This window comes from Lepidochelys olivacea (assembly GCF_965140295.1).
Source record: "Lepidochelys olivacea isolate rLepOli2 genome assembly, chromosome: 24".
Classification (NCBI taxonomy): domain Eukaryota; kingdom Metazoa; phylum Chordata; order Testudines; family Cheloniidae; genus Lepidochelys; species Lepidochelys olivacea.
In genome coordinates, this window is record NC_140434.1 from 3,226,781 (window position 1) to 3,245,978 (window position 19,198).

The 19,198-nt window shown below is 52.3% G+C and overlaps 1 protein-coding gene and 1 long non-coding RNA gene across 2 annotated transcripts; both read left to right on the forward strand.

Moving 5' to 3' along the window:
- The first annotated feature begins 9,611 nt into the window (after positions 1-9,611).
- On the forward strand, positions 9,612-14,527 carry LOC311512222. The gene is made up of 3 exons (XR_014709426.1): positions 9,612-9,853; positions 12,194-12,323; positions 14,269-14,527. It is a non-coding gene; the product is annotated as an uncharacterized lncRNA (long non-coding RNA).
- A 12-nt stretch (positions 14,528-14,539) lies between these two features.
- Positions 14,540-18,844, forward strand: NHLH1 (nescient helix-loop-helix 1). The gene has a single exon (XM_084613319.1). It carries the CDS (start codon positions 14,764-14,766, stop codon positions 15,172-15,174), a length of 411 nt encoding a protein of 136 aa, XP_084469445.1. The 5' UTR covers positions 14,540-14,763; the 3' UTR covers positions 15,175-18,844.
- Positions 18,845-19,198: the final 354 nt, after the last annotated feature.

A 19,198-nucleotide genomic window follows, 5' to 3' on the forward strand; every position in this document is an offset into this window, starting at 1 on the left:
GCATCTCTCTAAAGAACGTCCCTAGCCCCTATTACCCATAGCACCCATCTCTTTAATGGAGTTAGCATCCCAGCAAGGCAGGGCATTGCTACCAGTCCTGCTTTACAGGTGGGGAAACTGAGGCGCAGAAACTAGTTCGATGCCTTTCAGGAGGTGGGTGTATATGATTTGCCCAGAGTCCCACAGGAAGTCTGTGGCAGAGCAAGGAATTAAACCTAGCTCTAGTCAGGGGCTCTAACCACCAAGCCATCCATCCTCTGGTAGTGGACCGGACAAGAACTAACCCACGGCCATCTCTGAATGCCCCTAGGTCTTTTCCCATCTCTGGGAGAGACACACAGTTGGTGTGAGCTTCACTGAAACCAGCTGAGGATCTGGGTCCTCTGATTTTGTAAAAACAGAGACGTAAAAACAGCAGAAATCTTTCCAAGTCCTCAGCTTTGTTCAGAGCATCTTCCCTGGTTAACACAGCCTCCTCTGGGGTGGAACACTGCAGCTGTTCAGCTCAATGGCTTTATTATGGAGCAGTTGTACCATAGCAGCAGGGCTGAACACAGCCCATGCTGCCTATGTGTACTTATTTGATTCCCCCAGCCCAGGCCATGAGCTTAGCAAGTGACGACAAGAACATCACCCATTTACCAGCACTTCACAGGCATGAAATGACTTCACGGGCTGGCTGTCCCACTAATTTATTCTCAGCCCTTTGACAGAGGACTGAAAAATTTGCTAGCATGAGAAACAGGTGACATATTTTACCAGCTACCAGGGTATTATTTAAGCCAGGGCTGGAGCCTGGTGCATGCTAGATCATTGCCTAGTGACAGGACTTGGCAATATTCCCCCCAGGTGTTCACATTTCTCCTGCTCAGTGTCCCATATGCACTCTGCCAACGGCATGCATTGCGCCCAAGCTTCCTCCCTGTCATATGGATCTGCAGGGATGCTGCTGCCTTTAATTTTAATGCTGGAATCCAATGTCTGCATTTGGCAAACAGCGTTTGCAGGTAGCCTGCGTTGGATCCCCTACTGATGGGCTTGGGACTGTCACGCATCCCCAGGCTTCCTTCTGATGAGGAAGGCTGGTCTGATGGTTAAAGCACTGGCCTGGGGATCGGCGTGCAACTCTGAGCTCTGCTACTGATGTCCTGTGTGACCCTGGGCAAGTCATTTAGGAACCTAAATACCTTTGAGAATCTGGGCCTTAGTCTCCCTAAGTCTTGATTCCCTCTCTGTTCTGTGGGGATAATAATCCTGCCTTTGTCTATGTAGATGGTGCAGGGACTGTCCCTAACTGTGTACATGCAGCACCCTGCACAACGGAGCCCTTAGCTGCAGCCATGCTATGGATAATAAGTGCTAGTGATGGGTAGAGAACTGCTCAGATACAGTAAATAAACCTGGAACAGGGAGATGCGCAGAAATCAAGAGAAAAGAAACAGCTAGAAAAAATACAAACCTGACCCGGTTTGCTCTTTACTTTTACTGTGTTGATCAGAAGTTTGCACATCCCTTGTGCCTTTCATATGAGGCGCTTCAAGAACTTCACAGACATGGACTGACTGAATTTCACAGCCACCTGCCTTGCCCCACCCCCATGTGATGCTCAGATACTGTGGTGACAAGGAAACTAGACTGATAGAGATAGGTAAGTGTTGTCACCCCCTTTTTACAGCTGAGGGAAACTGAGGCACGGAGAGCCTAACTGGCCAGTCCAAGTCATTCAATGAGTCCCTAATAGAGCTGGACGCAGAACCCAGGACTCCCAGGTCCCCTGTTCCAACCACTAGACCCCATTCATTCCTGGCACTCTTGGCCCAAATTTTAAAGATATTTCTGTTCGCTGTGCTCAGTGTCACGACACCTAGCTGATCTCATTTTCAGAACAGATCTAGCCATTGAGGAGTCTAATCCCAACAACCATCAATAGGATTTGAAGTGCAAAGTGCCTACATCCCTTTTGAAAATGACATTTAGGCTCCTAAATCGGTTAGGCTTTGCGACACTGAGCACAGCGTCACCTAAATACCTTTAGAAATCTGAGCCCTACTCCCATGCTCTGATCCTCTGTGGTATCTATCAAGTAGCAAGTGAGATCGAACTGAGCGAGGTGAAGCAGTGGAGCTAAAGGGTGAATATCACAGGATTCAAAGTACGTTGGCTGGCACCCAGCCTGCATCTAACTCCCACCATGTGTTTGCAATCCGGCTCTGAAGATTACAAATAGGAACCAAGGTCCCTGCTCCGTCTACCCCTGCATCCTATCTCTGTCCGTGGCCAGAACCAGCTGCTTCGCAGGAAGATGTCAGAACCCCACAAACGGCCCCCACATCCAAACCAAACCCTACCTCTGACCTGCCTCTTCCCCGCCGAATCCTGGAGTGTATGAAAATGAAGAGACCAGTTTTCCAGCACCCTCATTCCTTGTGTCATCGGCCACAGCCATGCAAAGTGGGTGCAAAATGTGACAAAATCCAAATCATTGTGGTGTGTGTCGCTTTGCGCACTCTCTCTGTCCCCATACACAGCTGTCTGTCTATCTGTCCTCATACACTCCCTTTTATCTGTTGCCCTACACCCCTTTCTGTCTATTTCTCCTGATACACACCAGTCTATCCCCATACACTTCTTTCTGTCTATTCCAATACTCACCCTTCTATCTATTTCTCCCGTAGTGTTTTCATTCACTGTAAAGGAGCAGGCAGGTCAGGTTTGGTCTGGTCCCTCATGTATGTAGACTCTCTATTCCTCAGGACTCTGTTAATGATGGAATATTTTCCCGAACCAGGTTTAGGAAGAAGGGAGACATTGATACTTCCTGACATTTACTATTTCAAATTGGATCCCTCCCACCCCACCTCCATGGGCGTACCGCCTGCAGCCCGATTCTCCATTGCCCTCTGCCTCGTGTTATTGTTCACGCCTGCACGAAGTGGGTACAAGGCGCTGCCCGGTCCCAACGGTGGCATTTCACACTCACTGCGCACTGATGTTAATGAGGAGGTGAGGTGCAGGGCAACGGGGAGGCCTAGGCTGTGTAGCCCCGAGGAAGGATGCTGCGTATGGCACAGGGCTCTGTGCCACGCAGGTGATCTCTCCCCATCCCTGCCAGCAGAGCTTTAAACAGTGAGGTTGCTGGGGCTAATCAAGATAGACTTGCAAACTAAATAGCAGAGCCACATCCAGAACAGCAGAAAGGGAGAAGCAGATGGGCAAAGCGAGGCAGGGAGCTGCTGCTAAATGGATTGATGGAGAGGCCTCTAAGAGAGACTGATTGGAGAGGGACCCGCTGGAGGAAGGGGCCGGGGCAGCCACGCTGCGATGGGGGCTGGGGCGCGAGGACATGGTGGGGAGGGAAAAAGGCCTGCAGATAACAGATGCATGGACACAAAGACTGGAATGGGAGAGAGGGACAGATGGACAGGCAATAGCGAGAGTCAAGAGAAGAGAGGGATCTGAACGTAATTAGATTGGATCCGATTATGACAGACTCGATTAGAGCGATATTATGATCAGGAGCTTCTGTCGCTATTTGGCTTTTTTGGGGGGGGGAACAAAGCCAGGGAGCACGTAGGGAAGGGGACAAGTGGGGACAAGGGGAGCCGGGGCGGATGAAAGGAAACTTCTCCTTGGGAAAGCTGTCAGCGGTGGCAGTGACAGATTGTCTGGTTATCGAGTACCGGGGCCGTCTGTCACCGGCCGCTAACAAAACCTGCACTCCATAAAAGCCAGGGAGACAAAGGCGAGGAGGGGAGAGGGGTGACGGGAGCCGAGACCTTCTGTCACCAGCCAGACGAGCGTGCCCAGGGCATGGAGAGAGCTGTGCAGAGCAGGGACCTTCTGTCAGGAGCTGGGCGCGCACGCATGTAAACACCCCTGAACCTGCACACACGCACCCCCTGAACCTGTGTGCACGCACACACCCCCTGCACACAACTCCCCCCCCACAAATATTAGTGTGTCATACACACACACGCATGCGATTGCACAACCCCCCAAAACCGCTGGTGCACAAACACATGCATCTGCAAACACAGAGACTAACACATCTGGAGACATTAACACACACACTCTCAGAAGCACACACGGAGGTTAACACACACACACACGCAGGATTTAGGGCCAAGCAAAGAGAAAGAGGCTCTCACACCTAGGCCCTTGGGCTTTTACCACCCAGAGACACCCCGCAGACTAGATTTGAGGGTGAAAGGGAGAAGGAGACAGCAGCTGTTAGACTCTGGGCACTAGTGAGCGAGAGGCCGGGCTGGATTCTGATCAGCAGTGCCGGTGTAAGCCCACTGAGGTCAGGTCACTCCGAGAGCAGAATCAGGGAGAGGCAGATGGTAGGATGAAGAAGGTGATGGGGGAGAGCTGCTCGGAAGGGGCAGAGCAAACCCACCCCTGCTGTAACTGCATGGATCTCGGAGCAGTGTCGTGGACGTGAATCCAGCCCCAACTTGGGTGTGAATTCACAGGCAGGCCTGTTGCTGTCCCCACTGCCTGTGGCCTGGGAGGTTGGTAGCTTCAGGGCCTGATTCTCTCTCCCCCTAGGAGCTACGGTTGGGGCCAGCAGCCCTCGTGCTCCAAGGCGCAGGCTGATCACCGCAGCATTGCTAGCAAGGTCTGTGCCACCCCTTGCTCCAGCCATAACCGCCATCCCGGTTGCACTAAGCACTCTGGGATAGGTGCTCCAGGACTACCACCATGCACCGGCGCCTGGCAGGCACGTGAGAAGGGGGGGTGTCAGTCACCAGGCAGGAGACGACTCGCCTGCTGTAAGGAAATGTGAGAGCCAAGTGCCGCATCCCTGCCATGCGGTCCTCACTGGGCTAACCAGGTACCATTGCCCCCTCGTCATCCAGTGCCCACGGTGCTACAAGGCAAGGGGCCTTAAGGGGGCCCTCACCCCTACGTGGACAGGAGCTAACTTGCCTGCACCATAAACACTTGCAAACAAAAGCGAGGGCCCCCAGAGAGGAAGGGTGGGCTACTGTTTAAAGCACCAGAGCAGGACTTAGCAGCTCTGACACTGGGGGACCTTGGGCAAGTCCCTGCATTCCTCTACGCCTCAGTTTCCCCTTGTGTAAAATGGGGATAGTAATTCTGCCTATCCCCCACTGCCTGTCTATCTTTCTTGCCTGTATAGAGTGTGAGCCCTTTTGTGGCAGGGACTGTCTCTTACTCTGTCTCTGCGCAGCACCCAGCCCAACAGGGGCCCTGATCTCTGTTGAGGCCTCTAGGCAATGATTTAGGTTTCCAGCGTCGCAGCGTAAAAAGCTCCGCAAGTCAGGCTTGCATCCGCTCCAGCACCTGAAGGGTTAAAGCCGTCTGCTCTCCCTGACAAGCACGAGCCAGTTTGGGTCCCCAGTGGGTTTGTACAATATGTCACCTCATCTCCTGCCAAATGCTGCCTCTTTCCTACCTCCCTGAGCCCCCCTCACACACACAGCCCCAGGGGTGGCCAGGGTAGCACTCTCCGCTTGTGGTACCAGAGTTGACCTCAGCGGCTCCATCTTTGCAGCTGATCCCCGGCCCCCATGTCCGCCAGTTGAGGTGGGCAGTTCTCCGAGGGTCCGGAGGGTTTCGCCCTCTTGGAAACGTTACCAGGGAAGCAAACTCAGCGTTAGGAGCAGGGGGCCCTGTAGATCTTCAGCCACCCGGAGCCCAAGCCCGGCCTCGTCTGAGATTCGATAGAGGGTTGGGCACCTTCTCTTCCCTTTCCCGGTTGTTCTTCATTTCGAATCTGGCATGAGCACACATTGCACGGGGGAGCCTAAACTGTTCCTCATGAGCTGGACCCAGCGCAGCTGTTCCGTGCAATCCCAGCAATGTCGGGCAGAAAGGGCCCTCGAGAGGTCATCCGCCTAAAGGCAGGCCCTGGTCCAGAGTCTGTCCTACCTGTTCTTAAAAACCTCCAGTGCCGGGGAGACCCACGGCCTCCCTTGGGAGCTGACTCCAGTCCTTACCCATCCTAGAAACAAGCCCCAAGCTTCTACTTCAGACACCTAACGCCTTCCCTGTGCCCCTTAGTGACCCCGTCTCATTCCCCCTGTCAGAGCTAGGGCCTGATCCTGTGGAAACCCCTTCCTCGCAGGCTGGTGGGTTTGTAGCACTCAGCCCTGACACTCTAAGCCAAGTTCCTCTTGAACCACGGACTTTATCTAGAGGGTCTCCTAAGCTTGGAAAACGATTGCTCATTGTAGTAGAGTAGCGCCTACCGGCCCTGCCCCCCTTGTGACAGACATGGCGCAGCTGGAGAAACAGTCTGTACCCTGAAGCGCTTACAATCTAAAGGCAGGGCAAACGTAGGAAGGGATCTTATCGACCGACGGGGAAACTTAGCCACAGAAAGAGCAAGTGGCTTGCTCATGGTCACACAGGGAGTCAGTCTGGGGCAGAGCTAAGGCCTGAACACAGCTCTCCGGAGTCCCAGGCCACTGCTTAAACCCCATCATGGAGCTTCTCCCCAGCTCCAAAATACACACGGCCACACCCCATCTCTCGCAAGGAGCTTTATTTTCATAAAGAAGCAAGTCAACAAACAGCAACACAATCTTTTAACCCAGTCCTAACGTTCTGGTTTCATCTCCGGGCCCTGAAGGGCGTCTGGCCGCTTCCCAGTTCTGACCAGTTCTCTAGGCTATGGCCCTGGGCAGCTGGCCGCTTGCTCCAGGGGGACCCACCACTGGGGCTTCCCACCTCACACCCCGCAGGAACAGCCTGTCCCAATCAATTCCCCCTCCCTGGCCACTAGCAGCCTACAGGCCAAAGTGTAGCCCAGCCCCTTTAAGTGGCGGAATTGGATTCACCGGTTCTGCTCCAGACGGGATGGGCCCGGTTCTACTCACAGGGGCCTACTGCCCCGTGACAAACCCCAGCACCAAACTCACCCAGCTCACTGGTACCAGAACCATGGCACTGAACAAGCCGGCGGCCCATGGGAGCGGTGATCTGCACTGCCCTGGGGCAGAGTGGTGTAGAAACAGGCGTGGAAGGCTCCGATTTTGATCGGGGAATTGTCAGTGAACGTCGATTTCGCCCCGCGCGCCCGAACCGGCGGAAAAATATTTCCATCAATAATGGTTGAGATTTACAGTGAGGCAAAGTAAGCAAAAGGCTGCCTGAGAACTTAGGAGGGTCTCCTCTGAGGCAGCTGGCTTTGTATCTTTTGAGGTGCGACGGTGAGATGCGACGTTGCATGGGTGGCAACGCAGTGCAGTGTGGGTAGGTAGCCCAGGGTGGCTAGGTAGCCCAGGGTGCCTTGCTCTGGGCAGTGAGAATTCGGGGCGGGCCACTGGGTCTCGGCTACACAGGACGTTTGTCTAAGGCCTGGAGGAAGCAGTCACCAAAGAGAACACAAAGTAGAGAGACCCTGACACTGACCTGGGGCTATCAGGAAGCCGAGAACAGAGCAGGCGTGAGATCCCAGGCTAGCTGCCTGCGTCCCCTCCTCCCAGGGCCTGGGCAAGATGCCCAGAGACCATCCCACCATCAGCTGCAGAGATAGGTAGGGCCCGGCTGGCATCCTGGCAGGGAGAGAGGCGCTGGCCCCTGGGGGTGGAAGAGAGACACAAACAGGAGGGGCAGGGAGTGCAGAGAGAGAAATAAATAAATATGTATGTGGCCCATCAGTCATGGGGAGAGGGGAGTGCGGGCAGCAGCAGGCAGAGAGTGTGTGTGGGTGTGATGGGCATGTGGTGTGGGTGTGGGTCATGAGAAGAGTGTTTGTGTGTGTGTGTGATGGACCTGCGGGGGTGATGACAGGGCTTAATTTGTAAGAAAAGAGGTGCCGGGCTCAAACAATTTTTTTACATTCATAACAGATGCAGCAATCCCAGAGGTGCCAGGGCTATGAACTGCCGAGCCTAGAGGTGCCGGGCTCAGCCCTGGCAAGCCCTGGCACAACTTAAGCACTGGGTGTGTCATGCGTGTAGTGTGTGGTGGTGTTGAGCGTCTGTGATATTTACAAAAAGAACAGGAGGACTTGTGGCACCTTAGAAACTAACCAATTTATTTGAGCATAAGCTTTCGTGAGCTACAGCTCTGTGATGTTTATGGGTGTGATGTTTGTGTGTATGTGATGGTTACAGGGGGCGATGTGTTTGTGTAAGCGCATGAGTGTGTGAAAGAGAGAGAGCTGGGCATGGGTGGGGGGTGATGTGCACACATGTATCTATGTGAGGGTTAATTTCAAGGTGCTGTTGCCACGAGCTCATTAGGCAGATATTGTTTTTTAATCAGTGCCATAGCAATGGTGATGCAAGCTCCTCGCCACCACCTGATCCCTCCCCTGCCCTCCCCTCCTCTCCCTGCAAACCCCGAGACCATCTGCTAAGACGGGGCCCCGGACTGGAGCTTGCCCAGGTGTGTGTGCCCATCACCTGGGCACCTCCTGACACCGCAGCAAGGAGAAACCAGCCCCTGGGGTGCACTGAGTGGGGACTGGAAAGGAGGGCGGGGGTAGAAAGGAAACCCCAGACACTAATGGGGGAGAAGGGGGAATAAGAGATGGGACTGGGAAAGGAGGGATGTTCCCAGTCAGCAAACTGGGGAGCTGCAAGATAGATAGATGGATGATGGGTGTGTATGGGGCTAGATAGATAGATAGATTAGATAGATGATACAGGGCTAGTTAGGTAGATAGTCCAGGGAAGGGAGTTTGTGGAGAGACTATTGGTATTGAGAGCAAAGTAGGAAGGATTTAAAATGAGATTTTAAAGGGGGGATCTGAAAGAGGAGAGGACAGGCCGCCTGGCAGGGAGGACGCGGCTTAATCTAACCACCCAAAAGATTCTAGTGTGTTGTTAAAGCACTTGTGAACATGTTGTATGGATATTTGTATGTTAGGAACGGCTGGCTGGCTGGCTGGCTGGCTTTCTTACCCCATCAAACTTTCAAAATCTATACACGTGCTTTAAAATCAATCCTCCACTGATGCTAATGGGAGCCTTGAGTTGTGTGTGAGGCACATCAACATCCTGTGCTTGCCTGCCTTACACACCCGCACACCCACGCACAAAAAAACACAACGTACAAACTCACATGCGCACACACCAACTCAGGCACACACACACAAGCATATGCACAAACACACACGCGTAAACGTACACGCACACATATGCACAAAGGCCCGCTCAGTACTTCACACCGACTGTCTGTCGGAGTGAATCCTCAGGCCAGGTTCTGCCGGGTGGCCAGTCTCTGTGAACGCAGCATTATCCGTTCAGTTTCTGTTCCAAGCACTGTCCCCTCTGGCCCACCCCCATGCAGAGGAGAGGTCTCTGTTTGTTTCTCTCTCCCTCTCCCCCTGTCACACTCCCCCCACCCCAGTCTCTCTATTTCTCCTTTATGAAATATGCATGGTGAACAGATGTCTCCTTCTCCCTCCCCACCCCACTACCTCCTTCTTCCCTGCAGGACCACATCCAACCCCACCTCCCCTCCCAGGGGGGCTTTAACTTCCCTCCCAGCCAATGGGATCCCCTCTGCTTCTTTTAATATTTATGAGGGGGAGCACTGGAGTGGCCAATAGGAAGCCTGGGGTGGGAGGCAGCATGCTAGCTTGGGTGTGTGTATATATAGTGTATGGGCCGCATGCTTCAAGGTATGTCCATATAAATGTGTAGCAGCCCGTTTGCACCTCCGCATGTCTGGGCCCCAATGACAGGATCACTCCCCTCCCCGGGCCCATCCATCAGTGCAGGAGTCTGAGCACGCAGAGGGGAAACTTTCTTCCCCGTCAATGAACGAACGAGCCAACCAGATCCTCAGGGCTGGGATTATTCGGGCTTCGTCCTGCAAGCAGAGAAAAGCCAGAGGAACTTCAGAGATTGAGGATGTCGTCCGGTTAGGGGTAAGGCAATTGCTTGAGACGGGGTGAGGTGGGCATTAGAGATACACTGATAGATTGCGATCAGATTCATTGCTGAGGTACCAGGTGGTGACATACTATGGTGATAGATAGATAGATAGATAGATAGATAGATAGATAGATAGATAGATAGATAGATAGGTGTATGGGGGATAGATAGATCATTCCATATAAATTTAGAAGGACAATATTCAAGTCAGAGAATTTCCCCACCCACCCTCTGTTAGCCCTTTGATATAACCTTTGGCACACACACACTCACTTAACTTTGGAGAAGTCGAGAGGGGTTTTTTGGGTGTTGTGAGGGCTCTACAAAAGAAACCTTAGATCCAAACACCCCATACTCCTAGGCTGGCAGGGGGAGGGGGTCCTGAGTCCAGATACACAGCTTTGGCTGTCCAGGGTCGTGGTGCCTGTCACAAGCAGTCACGGGCTGCATTCGGTGACACTGCACTCGGAGGCAGGGAAAGGGCCACGCAGGGAGATTCTGGAAAGGGGAAAAAAGGTTCTTTGGTCAGAATTTTGTTTTAGATTTTAATGGTCATTGAATGTGACAGCTGGCTCCTGCCCCACTTCCCAGGGCGAGGGGTTCTCAACCCAGGCTTTTGCAGCAGCTAAATCGACCGGAACACTCAGTTTGCGTTTATTGCAGAGAGAAGTGAAAATCTCCCAAGAGGGAAAGTCACCGGCGTAAAGCATCAGGGGCTTGCAGGATGGAGTAGCTCAGACAAGCAGGCAGTAGGGAAAGGAAGCTGTTTAGACCCAATTCTGCAACCTGTACTCATGCGAGCAATCCTGGGAGTCCCGTGAGTCAGGACTTGATTAAGGCTCCTGCGTTGAGCCCCAGGGGTATAAATCATTGTCCCTGCCTGGCGTTCACACCCAGAGGCCTGTCTTGCTAGTCATCTCACTATAATAACAAAGGGCCAGACCCTTGGCTGGTGTAATTGGGCGTAATTCCACTGACTTGGATGGCGCTATGGCAATTTACACTCACTCAGAACCTGGCCCGGTCAACTTGATTCCCATCTCGCGGGTTCCATGCAGAGGGTTGGCAAGTGAGGACAGGGCCAGCGCTCCTGGAAATGTGGCTGGTGATTATTCTGGGGTGGGGTCAGGGAGGTGGAGGTGGCGTACCCTGCCCCCACCCCAGATCCTATTGGCCACTCCTTTTTCATTAATCGCCTCCCCTGGGTTTGGGGCTGGGGCTGGGTGTTTAAAGCAAGGCCTGCGTCAGGGACGTCGTCAAACCATTAAATTGTGGAAGGGGAGGGAGGTGTGTCAGCGTATGGAACGTTGTATGTGGTTATATTATATCCTGCAACATCGGTGGGGTAGAACAGTGGAGCATCTAGACCTATGGACAGTCTGGGGAGGGGGCAAAAGCCCCGCTTGCCCCACAGCAAATGAACCCCCCATATTTGTGTCCTCACCCATTCACCCCTGTGCAGGAGCAACAGAGCCAGGCTTCACTGCAGCCTCACTTCACCATCACCGTGCACCTTGTGCAGTCACTCACACCAGCTCAGAGCGAGCACTGGGCCCCCCTGCTTTGCACAGGGTGCGAGGCACAGGGCGACAGACAATCCCGCCCGCTGTCTTCAGCACACTGATGCTGGTGTCCAACTGGCCTAAGCGAGCGGTGGGGCAGTCCCAGGGCATCAAAGTCCACGGTCCCGGGGAGCGCGGGGCATGGTTAGAAAGGGACGTAGGTTTGACAGACAAGTGTTACGGGCGCCAATCCAGCATGAATCCACCAAAGCCAGGCAGCTGCTCTCAGGGGCTGCAGAGACCTGGCTGCAAGGAACACAGCCCTTGCCCGAGGCAGAAGAGTGAAGCACCAGCTCCCTCTAAGCTCGGTACTGCTGTCCAGGGATGTAAGCACAGCCATCCGGGGAACCCTACCTGCTCCCGTGGCTTGGTGATGCTGCAGCTCTCCATGGACAGCAATTGTGAGCCAGGAATGTGAACTCTTTGGGGCAGGGACCATGTCTCGCTCCATGTGTGCCCAAGCGCTCGGGAAGGAAAAGCAGCTCCCGGCTGCCCCTGCTGCACACAGCCCTTCCCTAGCTATTACTCACTCTCCCAACACACTGCTTCCAAGGCCAAGTGGGGAGGGAGGGGTTCTGGTCTCCCCTCTCGGGCTTAGAAGTGGGAGATCGGGGATGCTAGTTCTGTGGGAACATCCTTGAGAAAACAGGAATGGGAGAGCAGCGGAGAGAGAGAGAAGGGGAGGTAGGGAAATGGAAGAGAAAACAGAATGGATACTCACTTAACTTTGGAGAAGTCAAATTGAGAGGGGTTTTTTGGGTGTTGAATTAGACAGGCACAGCGCACACTGGTGATGGGACAGACACACACAGAATTTAAACACATGCCGACGCGCTCAGCTGGATTGGGGCCTTCTTGATTGACACCTGAACGGAAGCTTCTGGGCCTTGCCATAAGGAGGGTAAGTTACGAGTGGATTGCACAGTTTGTAGCTCATTGCACAACCCAGGGGATCCCTGCTTCTCTCCAGCCCGACCCCACAAGCTCTCTGGGTGTCCTTCTCCTGGCCCCCTCTATTCTAGAGAGTCCCAGCAACTCTCCCCAATCTCCCACCATTGCAGGGGTTCTGTGTGCTCCCTGTTTCCCCTTCCTCCCAGATCAGGGTCCCCCAGCTCCTCCCCCATCACACACACTTCAGGGTGCAAAGCTCAGAGCTTTGAGGGAGAAGGGGGCATTGGATCCAGCTACAAGCAGTGCCCGAAAGCAGTTCCACCCGAAAATGGTTCCATCTTTGCTCCCCGAACCCTCGACCTTCGCTAGAATAACTTTTAATTTGTTTTTAATTAAAATGTGCAGGATGAATGAAATAATTTGCTTTCTGGATTTTTATTTTATTTGGTACAAGATTTCTAGGTAACATATTTGACAGGTGTTCCCCAGATTGCAGTGTAAGTGTGTGTGTCTCTGTGTGCGTCTCTGTGTACATTTGTGTGAGTTTGGCTCTGTATATGTATTTCTCTCTCTGTGTGTGCACACGTGTGTGGGCGAATTACTGTGTGTGTATATGTGTGTGGTTTTGTGTATATGAATTTGTGTGTGTGTTGTGTGCACATGCCTGTTTGGATGAATTATTGCGTCTGTGTTTCTCATGTGCGTGATGCTGTGTGTGTGTGTGTGAGCGTGTAGGTGAATTACTGTGTACATATGTTGTGGGTTTTGTGTGGGTTAATTTCTCTGTGTGTGATTTTCGGAGTGTATTTTTGTGTGTACAAATTTCTGTGTATATACCTGTGAGTTTCCCTGTGTGTGTTTGCAAATGTCTTTCTCCGGGTGCATTTCTACACATTCATGAGGCTGTGTCTGTACATGTCAGTCTTTTAAAGTCTGACTCAGAATATTTCTTTCATTTCATTGCCTCTGTTTATCCATTCTGTTTATTCACCCATTCGTTTCAGTTTCTTATAATCATATGGCTTGTTAGAATTCGAAAGCATCTTGCCATGTGCAAAAGATGTTATACAAGAATAATATTTTATACACATCTATCTATCTATCTATCTATCCCCAGACACCCCCTCTATCTATCTATCTATCTATCTATCTGTCTATCCAGTGTACAGTTTCCGCTAGCAGTGACAGCTCTCTCTAGCTCTTTCTTTCTAACCCCTCTTCATTCCACTCACTCCAAACTTTGTTTCCCTTTCCCCTCCGGCTCTGCCCCTTGCCCGGTTCTGTCTCAGCCTGGTTGGGAGGGGGTGGGTCAGGCCCAGCCTGCCCTTTCCCCAGACCCACAGTCCCTGCTTTGGAAGCATCTGTGTGCGACCGGGGCTCTGCAGAGCACGGCTGTGAAGGCAGCGGAGGGGGGGGAGACAGAGAGCCAGTGTTCCTGGCCTGCATGCAGAGTCCCGGGGGGAGCAGGGAGCCAACTTCCATTTGGACACGTCAAGCAAAGCAGCTGTGTTGGGTTCCATATGTCTGGGGTGCCAGAATCCATGACATACGGGCTCATTTAATATACAATAAGCCCCCCCCACCCCCGCAGTCTGTCTTTTCCCCGCTCGCTCCAATCCACCACCTGTCATCTCTCCAGAGAGCCAGGAGAAACGGCTTCCATCTAGTCCCACAGCCTCTCCACAGGCTCCCCCTCTGGGCCTTTCCCTGCAGCCACGGGCTGCTGCAGCCCCTGAGTCCCTGCCCCCCACCCACATTGCTGGCAGCCATTGCTGGGTTGAGCTGTGTCCGTTTTCTGCACTGGGAAAGAATGCTTTGCTGGCTTGTGACTGGAACTGTTTGCTGGTCCTAAAGGGACAGAAGAATTAAACTTACTTTCTTTCTTGCTTGCTTTCTTTCTCTTTGTTAAGTGGGAGCAGAAAGTTAGTGAGAACTCCTTTGTTTCTGTTTTCCAGAGCACTTTGGAAGCATTTGTAGAGACTAACATCTGAAGAAGGAAAACCACGTTGCACAGCGTGCCGAAGACAGGCCCTGCAATCGACTCGCGCACATAGAGGAGAGATTTATTTATTTAATTTATATATTTATTGGAAATTTATTTAAATTATTTATTTGGAAGATTGTTGGTCGTGTGACTAATTCCCTGGAGAGAGGAATCAGCTTTGAAATTTCCTTGGAAGGTTTTTTTTTTTTTTGATGATGATCATGTGAACCAGAGAACAAAATATTAGAAGCAGAGCAATTTTATTTTGGAAATCTATCTATCTATCTATCTATCTATCTATCTATCTATCTATCTATCTATCTATCTATCTATCTCCAGACATCCCCTCTATCTATCTATCTATCTATCTATCTATCTATCTATCTATCTATCTCCAGACACCCCCTCTATCTATCTATCCCGATACACACCCATCTGTCTATCTATCCATCCATCCTTTGAAAAGATGATGCTCAATTCAGACCAGACGGAAATCGACGTGCCCCCGTCTCACTCAGAGACAGAGTCAGTCTTTAGCGACTGTGGTGGGGGCGGTGGCCGTGGGGCCGGAGTGGAGGAGGCCGGCGGCATCGGCTTGTGTGCCCAGTCCCGGCTAGCTGAGCCGGGCGAGGCTCTGAAAAAGGACCTGCAGCACCTGAGCCGAGAGGAGCGGCGGCGGCGGCGGCGTGCCACGGCTAAGTATCGGACAGCCCACGCCACGCGGGAGCGCATCCGCGTCGAGGCTTTCAACATGGCCTTCGCTGAGCTGCGCAAGCTGCTGCCCACCCTGCCCCCTGACAAGAAGCTCTCCAAGATTGAGATCCTCAGGCTGGCCATCTGCTACATTTCCTACCTGAACCACGTGCTGGACGTCTGAGCCACCGAGCCCACGTCCGTCTGTCCGTCTGTCTGCTACATCTCCGACCTGACCTGCGTGCTGGACGTCTGAGCCGCCGAGCCCCCGTCCCTCTGTCCATCTGTCTGCTACATCTCCGACCTGACCCACATGCTGGACGTCTGAGCCGCTGAGCCCCCGTCCCTCTGTCCGTCTGTCTGCTACATCTCCGACCTGACCTGCGTGCTGGACGTCTGAGCCGCCGAGCCCCCGTCCCTCTGTCTGTCTGTCTGCTACATCTCCCACCTGACCCACATGCTGGACATCAGAGCCGCTGAGCCCCTGTCCCTCTGTCCGTCTGTCTGCTACATCTCCGACCTGACCCACGTGCTGGACATCAGAGCCACTGAGCCCCCGTCTCTCTGTCCGTCTGTCTGCTACATCTCCCACCTGACCCACGTGCTGGACATCAGAGCCGCTGAGCCCCCGTCTCTCTGCTACATCTCCCACCTGACCCACGTGCTAGATGTCTGAGCCACAGAGCCCACATTCATCTGTCCATCTTTCTGCTACATCTCCTACCTGAACCACTTGCTGGACGTCTGAGCCACCAAGCCCACATCCATCTGTCTGCTACATCTACCTGAACCACATGCTGGACGTCTGAGCCACTGAGCCTACGTCCATCTGTCTGCTGCATCTCCTACCTGAACCACGTGCTGGATGTCTGAGCCAATGATTGTCCATCTGTCTGTCCGTATTTCTCTCCATATCCTGTCAGACGTGTGAGCCACCAAGCCCATCTCTGTCTGTCTGTCCATGCATTTACCATATATCCTACCTGACTACTTGCTGGAGTCTGAGCCACCGAGCCTACGTATCTGTCAATGTTTCTGCTACATCTCCTATTGGTCATCTGAGCCACCAAGCCTACATCCATCTATCTGTCTAGCTGCTACCTGAATCACATCCGGGACATCTTGAGGCTCCGAGCCCATGTCTGTCCACCCCTCCATCCATCTGTCTGCTCCATCTCTTACTGGAACCCCGAGCTGGACATCCAAGCCACAGCAGCACCAACAGCCCTGGGATCTAGCCCATGTGTCTCTCTGCTCTTTCTTCTACCTGAGGCATGGCCTGGATTGGTGAAGTGCCAACAGCAGGAACATTTCAGGCCTTTTTTCTGTTGGCTGCGTTTCTCCCAGCTGGCACCATATACTGGGCTCCCAAAAGGCCCTGTCTCGAGGGGCTGCCACGCCACCTGAGCTGACGCCCCCGGCACCCCCCAGATCTAGGCAGACAAGGAAGGGAGCTTGACCCCCTGTGAGCTCTGGCATTCCTTGCACAGCCGCAGGACTCCCGGCTTTTCCTGCCCTGAAAAGAAATACCAAACATGCGGCAAAAATGGAAGGCATAAACCTTGTCCTCTGTCATGACCCCATCCCTTCTCCAACTACCACAAAGACCGGATCTCAATCTCCCAATACAGTTCCCACTTCAGCATCCCAAAGGTCAGAGTTTGCTCCCATTGCAGTTAATAGGCTCCAATCTCCATCGTCCTGCTGTTGTTTATACTGGTGCAAAGTGAGTGTGAACGGTGCCCATCCTGACTCAGGAGTGTTTTGCACCTGCTTTGCACGGGTATAAGTGACTGGACAAGGTGGACAACAGGCAATCAAGCCCAGTGAGTGTTTGATGGCAGCAGGCTCTGGTCCCTAAGGCTGTTTCATGTTTCCCAAAATAGATGCCCCTAGTAAGAGGGGTCAAACTGGGGAAAATGTGGTGACTCTCTACTCAAGCTCCAGATACAATTCCAAACTACACCAACAATCTCAGACAACTGGATTTGTCTGCTGTAATGATCAGTGCACAGTGAATAAGTAAGGCTGACCTCTACATTGCCATCATTAGCCTCCAGAGTGAACATCCTGTTGCAGTGAATGGGAGTAGTTAATTCACACCTCTCTTAGGGCTTCAGGCCTCGACTCTGACTCTCGTTTGTCATGCACCTTGTGTTGTCATTAACCCCCTTTCAAAGCAGGTGTCAGGCCTCGCCTCCACTGGGATTCCAGTCACTAGTTTTAACCCCTTCGTGAGACACAATTTACCCCAACAGAGCACAGTTTTCACCAGTGCAGTTTATCCAGGGCCTCCCTAGTGTAAACTATGATCTGCGATGGGTTTGCGCTGGGGCAGCTCCACCTTAGAGGGATCTGTGCTCCCAGTTTGCACTGGTGCAAATGACAACCACGGGGCTAAATGAATGGGAACTGGGTGACCAAACCCCACAGGCAGCTGTGACGAGCTCAACCCAAGCCGTTGACCTATGGGGCTGCTTGTCTTCTCATGCTCCCTGTTGTAAATCAGGAGCAGAGAAGCAGGCCAAGTGAAGGCATCCGCAGTCAGTGGGGGATTCCAGCCCCCCACTGAAGCTGTTGCACAGAGCAGGATCTCTCTCTAGTCCCCTCCTGGGAGTCCTGGCCCCAGCCCTGGGGGTCAGGCGGTGCCCTGCACTTCCCTAGGACCCAACCCCAGCCGCCCAGCTGAGCAAATCCGTCCCCCCTTTCCAATGGCAAAGCCAAGCCTCGGTTATTGTCGGAGAAAGAGAATCTGATTGGTAGACGTTAGAAGCAGAGAAATGGTGTTTGACCAATCCGATCGCTGCATGAGCGAACTGTAAACAAAACCCGGGGCCTGCCGCCAATCGAAAAGAGCTGGCGCTGACGAGTAAACAAGCATGAACTTTATGGGTCTGAGCCTGCAAAAATCCACCGATATATTGGCTTCAGTGGGATCATTCCTGTGGCTACGGGTCTACAGGGACAGAACATCTATTTATCGTCAATCGCCATACACATCTATCTGTCTCCATACACACCCATCTATCTATCGATCTGTCTATCTATCATCTATCTCCATACTCCTCCATCTAATCTATCTGTCTGTCTATCCTCAGACACACCCATCTCTATCCATCTATCACAATACATATCTTTTTATCTACATATCCACCCTCCCGCTCTGTGTCTATCTGTCTATGATCTTATGTCTATCTGTCTCTCTAGGCATTTCACCACAGTCACTATAGCTGAACCTTTCCAGTTCCATTTGAGGGTTCAGATGAAATTCAGTGGACAAAACTGATGAAAAGAGGGTTTTTTTCCCAACACACTGTTCTAATCAGGTCTTTTGGGCTCTGTTCCCAGCTCTGCCGCTGATTCACTGGGGTGAGCCACTTCCCTCCTCTCTGCCTCAGTTTCCCGCTTTGTATAAACAGGGAGAATGCTACCTACCTCGGCCTCATGCAAACTCGTCAGCGAACGTCCGCCATGTGCTTTGAGATCCCTGGATGGCAGGGCATTATGAACAGTGAAGACAGGGACGGATTTCCCATCCACACGCAGTTCAGCAGGGGAAGCGGATGGACGGGGAGAGCAGGGCTGACCCGCCACCTCCTTCACTCATCAGTCACGTCTCTGTGCCACAAGGCTATTTATTGAATTAATTTATTGATAAATGTTGCTATTTATTTGTGGGTTTGTGCACTTTTAAAAAAAAAAAGAAGTGAAAAACAACTGTGGAGGGGAAAATAATCCTTTGTAAATAACATGCCCTTGTGTGTGTGTGTGTGTCTTGGCTGTTTAGAATGTGTGATGATTTATTATTTATTATTGCCTAAGAAAGTCGGAGAGATGGGGAATGGAATTAAACTGTGCCACAGAAAAAGAGAGATCTCGGCTTTGGAAAAAAGACTCTTCCCTCTTTCTTTCTTTCTTTCTTTCTTTCTTTCTTTCTTTCTTTCTTTCTTTCTTTCTTAGTATCGCCGTCTTCTCTTTCCTTTTGCAGCTGGGTCATTTTGCGAGCAGTAATGGCCGGTTGCAGCTACGCCTGTTAAGACTGGCAGGTAATCGAATCTCATGCTCCGAGATTCACATGAAATGATCACAGCAGGGGGCATGGATTTTCCTCCTGCTACACACAACTGGCAGAGGGCGCTGATCCAACGTGGCAAGACGCCGGCTCACACAGGGTCCAGGTGCATCATGAGTCGAGATGGGCCCACACC